Raw genomic sequence first — 6,000 nt, forward strand, 5'->3', positions numbered from 1 at the left:
GCGGGGCTTGGTGACATTGCGGGGACCGGTGACAGACAGCCGATCATGGATGGGGATGGAGAAATCGGCACTTTTCTTGGGCATGGTAGTTGATAGCTAAGCAGATGATAACATATTGGTAATTCCGGGGATCTAGAAAGCCACACATCGACTGCCTCTTGAGCGGATACAACCAGCGATGTGAACGTTGTGGCGGATCCTCGATTCCGACGTCGTCATAGCACCAAGCGAAGATGAGGGAAACGAAAGCCTTCGAGGGCCAAATTCGTATTCTCTCGTCAGCTCTCATGTCGCAAAGATCTGTCGTGGGACAGACCGTAGATGGTCCAAAACTGAATGCATCAGAACCTGTCTCCGTCAGCTTTTGGCTTCTAGCCCCCACCGACACCACAAGGCAGCTGTGATTCGTGCGAACATCGCAGCGAGCTGAAGATGAATCAATGTAGATTGGTGGCGATGCGGCAAGTCTATGCGCTCTCTATACAAAAGGCTCCTCCATGATGATTATGCGCTACTCTGGATTTCAATTCAACTCTCTTGAATCCGGTAAATCAATATCGACAAGTCGTTGGGTTTCTCTTCATCTATCGCGACCTAATCTCTCTTCATCGTCTTCCGTAAGCTCGTACGCAGGTCGGAAGCCCGCACCGTTCTGTCCTTCAGTCTTCAGCTGAGGGTTGGGATGGGTATCTTGCGTTCCGCCTAAACTCGTGTAGCCCTTGAAGATGTCAGTCACCCAATGTTGGGTTCTCTGAACCAATCATCTTACCTGATCATATAGAGGACAGTATGGTATTTCTAAATGTCGGATGAACTAGAGTTCGGTCAGTATCCTTATAACAGTAATAATTAAGGCCCATAACGCCACTGTAGCAAAGGCCCGGCATAATGTGTCAACTCACTGCCCAAATTTCGGCTGCGTAGAAGTGTCAGCAAGCAATTATACAACAACATGACAGGGGTGGTAACGAACCATAATGCCAGTCGATCACAGGATGCACCCGCATAAAGGCAGGCCACCCGGAGTCCGTGGGGTCAAAATCTGTCAACTTCTCGCCGTGGGGGTCTGTCCTCCTCGTCCCTACGAAAATGGCTTTTACGGTTGGTCTGTCTGCTAGGTATGCCTCGAGTCCATCTTTCATTGACATGGCATATCGTTTTACGTCTAAATGGTATTCGGCGCTGGTGGTTTCGACAAAATCGTCAACTTCGGCGAATGGGTGCTTCGATACGATGTACACTGCCTGAAATTCAGGAGGGAAGGAAGTCGTGCCGTTCGACCCGTTCGTTTGGGAGGCTTTCGGAAGAGAAGGGTATCGACGTGCTAGGGCGGCGAGGAGTATGATCAGGAGTACGAGGCCTGTCAAAGTGGTATGTCAGCATCATACGCCAGGCTAGGACAAATGACGGTATGCGACAGTAAATGCGGTGTCATGTCTCGATCCGAAAGATTCGCAACGTCGCAGGGAACATGTCGAGAATGCAAGATGTGAGCACGTACAGTCTTTTCCTCCATTGTAGGAGATTGAAATCTGTTCCAGGCTGCCTCGGCACATTAGCAACCCATGCGGACACAAGATAAGAGCTGACATGGCGTGTCACGCATCACGCACCTGTATCTTGCCAACGCCTCGTCAACGACCCCCATTGACGCGCGCAGCTGCTTTTGAACATTGCGCAGAACATCCGTCTTCTGGTCATCCGCTAAGAAAGCGTCGACCTTATCCTTCAGCTCTTGGCACACTTCCTGGAAACTCCGCGGGGACGACTCGGATGAGTGGGGTTTGGCGGGGTAACCGTTGGCAGCCGCGGCAGTGTGCTCGCCGTTCCCGTTTGACATTGTGCGGATGGCTTCGAGACTGCTTAGATCGGCGATTGTGGAATACCAGGGAGATGAAGAGTGTCGTCAAGAGCCAATGTGGCAGAGGGACAGGCGTACGGGCGGGAGGAGTGGAATAGGGCGGAAAGTTATCGACTTCGGTGTCCTGTCGGAGACGGCGATGGCGGGGACGTGCGGGCGGGCGACACTTGCCATTTTGCCGGCTTATCTAAGGCCTCCAATGCCTCGGACTGTCCACCGCCTTCTATCGGAGGTTTAGCGCAGCACGTGCAGATCAACTTATCAGGTCTAGCGGCCCGCCCGGAACCGAGACCCCGAAAAACGCAGGTGCGCCGAGGCCACATGTTCCTGACTCGGTAGCTTTCTTCAGGGTCCACTTGGCCCACCGTGTCCACCTCGGACTTGCCCTTCTCATTCTGGAAACAATACCTATGGAAGGAACCCTGATGCCTGCCACCTATCACCATTCCTTCTTCTTCCATTGTAACCTGTGTCCCTCAATTTGATGTTATTCACAAGTTGCTACTGCATCACTTTTCAAAGACTTGTTGCTCTGGCTCTGTTCTGCTACCCTGGTATTACTGCTTTAATCTAATGATCCCCAACGCCTTGCTAAGCAAACCGGCCCCCCTATTCTCTCCATCATTAGCGCCACTCTCCTCGCTGCTCGTTGGATGATCCTGATAACGGCCGGGACTGAGGAAGAAGCCTTGCAGGGCTGGTATAAGACCTCGGAGGCGGGCTCAATGGTGTGACGAGCTCTTCATCTAGCGGCCCAAACACGTCAGATCCATCATCCGACTCTCCAGCCGGCATCGCTGGAGTGATGTCTGTCACAATAGTCAACCCATGAATGTTCCCCTTCTGGTTGTAGGGCGCTTCTGGTGGCATTTCCGGCTCCATGTTCGCCTCAAAGCCCTTCTCCATGTCAACATCAAGATCCATCGCCGTTGTATTTTGGATGCTTTGCTGACTGTGGCTCCCGAATGTTCCCCCATTGATCCGCTTGTGAGATAGTTTCGCCTCAGCGCTTGCTTCAGATCGTTGTCGGTTGTAATATTGCGAGCAAGTAGATCTCGGAGACCGAAGCAGAGGCCGAAGTGTCGGTATGCAAGCGCAAATCACGGCGCAGCAGAGCTCAACCTCGGACCAGATCAGGGATGGAATCACATCCCACGTTACATCAGCTGTGAATACATGAGTAAGAGTAGACATCCTGACAACAGAGATGGCCGTCGTGCTGAAATCAAAGAATCAGTAAGAGCAATGCTTCACCGGAACATTAATGACAAACTCACATGAATCCAACGCCAAATGTAACAATCAGCGCAGCCTTTTGAGCTCGTTTCAAATTCAAGCTGCTCAAAAGCGGAATCGGCATGAAGAATATGATCATGTCGGTCACCAAGTGAACTGCAGCTGTTGCCATCCACCACGCCCCCTGGTCGTAACGCTCAAACTCGAAAGTGTCGCCTCTCCAACCTGGTGCGCTGATAACGACGGATGACACCACTACGGCAATACCAAACACCGCAATAAAGCCTAGCATTACGTCGCAAACAAGACAAAACGTGGGATGAGCAAATACTCGTCGGTACAAAAGGAGTAAAGCTATCTTCACGAAAATGAAGGTAATGTGGTATGATAAAGTTGCAGCGATCGTTGCCTGTAGCAGGTGTTAGCATGGCAGATTCCTAAATTCATATTCACAATCTACAAGAACCAACTCACCCTGCGACCATTCTGCTGTACTTCAATGGGAACTGTCCAGACATGCATCCCAAGCCCAAATATGGTGCCTTTCCAATCGTTAGTCAAAGTCTTCTCCCTCGTGTTGCCATGGATTCAAGAAACTCACATATCGAAAAGACAAGACCAGTGAGTACTGTCAAAGCCTAGTACAGCTTAATTAGCGTCTGGCTTTTCCAATACTCTGGAATTCAGAGTCTGATAGGACGCAAGTGCTTACGTATGAGACGACGAGGAGAGTGTCGTCCAAACCCCATTTCTTCAACACCACGGCCCTCACATAGACACGTAGGGCGACAAAAATCAATGCAATTCCGAGAAACCCTGCAGTCATGCCAATGAGCAATGGAGCTCTTGTGGCGTCCGTGTATGGCGGGGTTGGATCCCCTCGTGTGAAGCTTTCATTGTGCATGGCGACTTCTTGTCAATTCTCCCGTCCCTATCGATGGAGCTTCTGTAACGGACGGCCTTCGAATAGACGTGGTTTTCCAGAACTTTGAACTCGGATGGCTTTCGAGGTCGACATTGAACACGAAACACTGGATCAATTCGTCAAGTCGTTGCGGAAACTGGAAACTAAATGCCAGGGTGCCACGGGACACATGGCCCGGTATCTCGCACGTTAAAGACAATGGAATGTAGAGAGATTCATGGAACGCCTAAAGGTAGACACTAACAATGAAAGCTTGCCATGTCCGGCGATCCTGAACTACCGAGGAAACAACATCTCAAGTATCATCACCGCATGCGGTCACGCCACGATGTTCTTCAGCCGCCACAACGCAGACGGCTGGGATCCTTAAAACCCACAGGCCCAGAGCCGACTCCTTGCGACCACAAATCGGGGCCAATGTGTGTGGGTGAACAGTTAGCCATTGATGCCGTAGGCTTGCATGGCGGATTCAGGCGACCTATTAGAGGCGGCTATAGACATCAAACGCCACACTTTTGCTCCCATTGAAGAATTTGGCTGATCTATGGCCTGCTGTTTCGGGCTTTTCGTTGGGACTGGAAACGAGGGAGCACAAAGCCACCGGCGCACTTCCCCGAGCTCTTTCGGCGAGTGCTACAGGCATTAGTCGAGTGTTGTAGAGGATCTGCGTTTCCGGTAAACTGGATACGATTCACTGCTAATCAGCTCGTGTGTCCTGCACGCACTCGCGGTACTATCCGCTGCAAGAAGACAACCTCCAGGCTGGAAAAGCCTGAGGCAGGGAGCCTTCAAGCCACCTGTATTGATTCTTTCACGTGCAAATCTTCCACCGTGGCAAACCTTCCATGTTGCCGTGCAGACCTACTGAATCATGAGTCTTAAAGCATTCGGAGCTCTCATGTTTGTGTTCTTTGCTAGTAATCTTTCGGGCTAGAACAGTTGGTTTTAAGACAGTTTCGCAATCGATACAGGTGATGGGTCACAGCAAGAGCTGCAGGTCGCAAATGTACTTGTCGGCACCGTTTTGCCGGAACACGAACGTGATAGCTTGAATGTATTGAAGATTACTGAGCTGGAGCATTACTAGTAAGATGATCTACCGGTCTCGCCAGGCGTTTCTCTACGCCTCAAGTGAAGATGTTACTGAACTTCGATCGAGGCCGCAGCTTCAAAGGATCTGTCACAATAGCTCGGTCGCTCAAGGGACGCCACATCGACTGACGCGTCTTGACTTAATGACAAGCGGGTGCTAGATGTCTTTGGCAAGGCCTTTTCCAATTCCGGAACCTCACCAAGCGTATGAAAATAAGCTGATCATATCAGCCAATTACCCCAACGTTGTCTCCTTGATAGCCAACTTTGATAGTGTACGGAAGTGGCATTATCGGGACACTGATGATCCAGGGTTGCAATGAAGGGCACAGGTCCAGCAATATGAGGCTTCAATATCAGAGGATCGCTTTCATTTAGCTCATGATGTAGAATATGTACAGAAAAGATGCATGCTTGTGCATAGATATTTCATGGACTTTTTCAAGCAGGGAACCTCGAGTTCAGCGCGTTCCACTCAGTCTGAGTGAGGGGCGTAACCGATCCATGCTTCAGTCCAGAAGGGAAGCCAGAAGTGCTACCAGCCTGCCAATTAGGCGACTGAATATTGCTGGTCTGGAATGGCACATATTGAGTGTAGTCATCCAGCAGGAGGTGGTACAGCCCGGGGGTGGTGTTGTCGGCATAAGTCAACATACCCACTTCCTGGCACCCCCCTGTTTCTGGCACCACAAAAACGATGGGATCACAACCCAACCTCCTCATTACTATTAACTATTGATCCTCAACCACACCCACTACAATACAGCTGCCAGCCTCACTAGGGCATTCAGAGTCGCTGGATTCAGCCGTGATAACCTCCTTTTCACCCGCTTCGATTTGAGCCCGATGGATATCCCTGATGTTCGCGAACTTCGTATTGGGATCG

General features: G+C 50.7%; 2 protein-coding genes across 2 annotated transcripts; both read right to left on the minus strand.

Moving 5' to 3' along the window:
• Positions 1–580: 580 nt before the first annotated feature.
• On the minus strand, positions 581–1,840 carry CTAM01_08481 (phosphoadenosine phosphosulfate reductase; the record flags this gene model as incomplete). Its single annotated transcript, XM_060524501.1, has 6 exons — positions 581–718; positions 770–814; positions 903–916; positions 974–1,360; positions 1,502–1,542; positions 1,614–1,840. 6 exons carry the CDS (start codon positions 1,838–1,840, stop codon positions 581–583), a joined length of 852 nt encoding a protein of 283 aa, XP_060381014.1.
• A 645-nt stretch (positions 1,841–2,485) lies between these two features.
• CTAM01_08482 (uncharacterized protein) lies at positions 2,486–4,001 on the minus strand (the record flags this gene model as incomplete). The annotated part of the gene is made up of 5 exons (XM_060524502.1): positions 2,486–3,080; positions 3,139–3,506; positions 3,572–3,639; positions 3,699–3,735; positions 3,810–4,001. The coding sequence occupies 5 exons, from the start codon at positions 3,999–4,001 to the stop codon at positions 2,486–2,488; spliced, it is 1,260 nt and encodes a 419-aa protein (XP_060381015.1).
• Between the last annotated feature and the right edge of the window lie 1,999 nt (positions 4,002–6,000).

Source organism: Colletotrichum tamarilloi, assembly GCF_030869305.1.
Source record: "Colletotrichum tamarilloi strain Tom-12 chromosome Unknown Scaffold_29.1, whole genome shotgun sequence".
Classification (NCBI taxonomy): domain Eukaryota; kingdom Fungi; phylum Ascomycota; class Sordariomycetes; order Glomerellales; family Glomerellaceae; genus Colletotrichum; species Colletotrichum tamarilloi.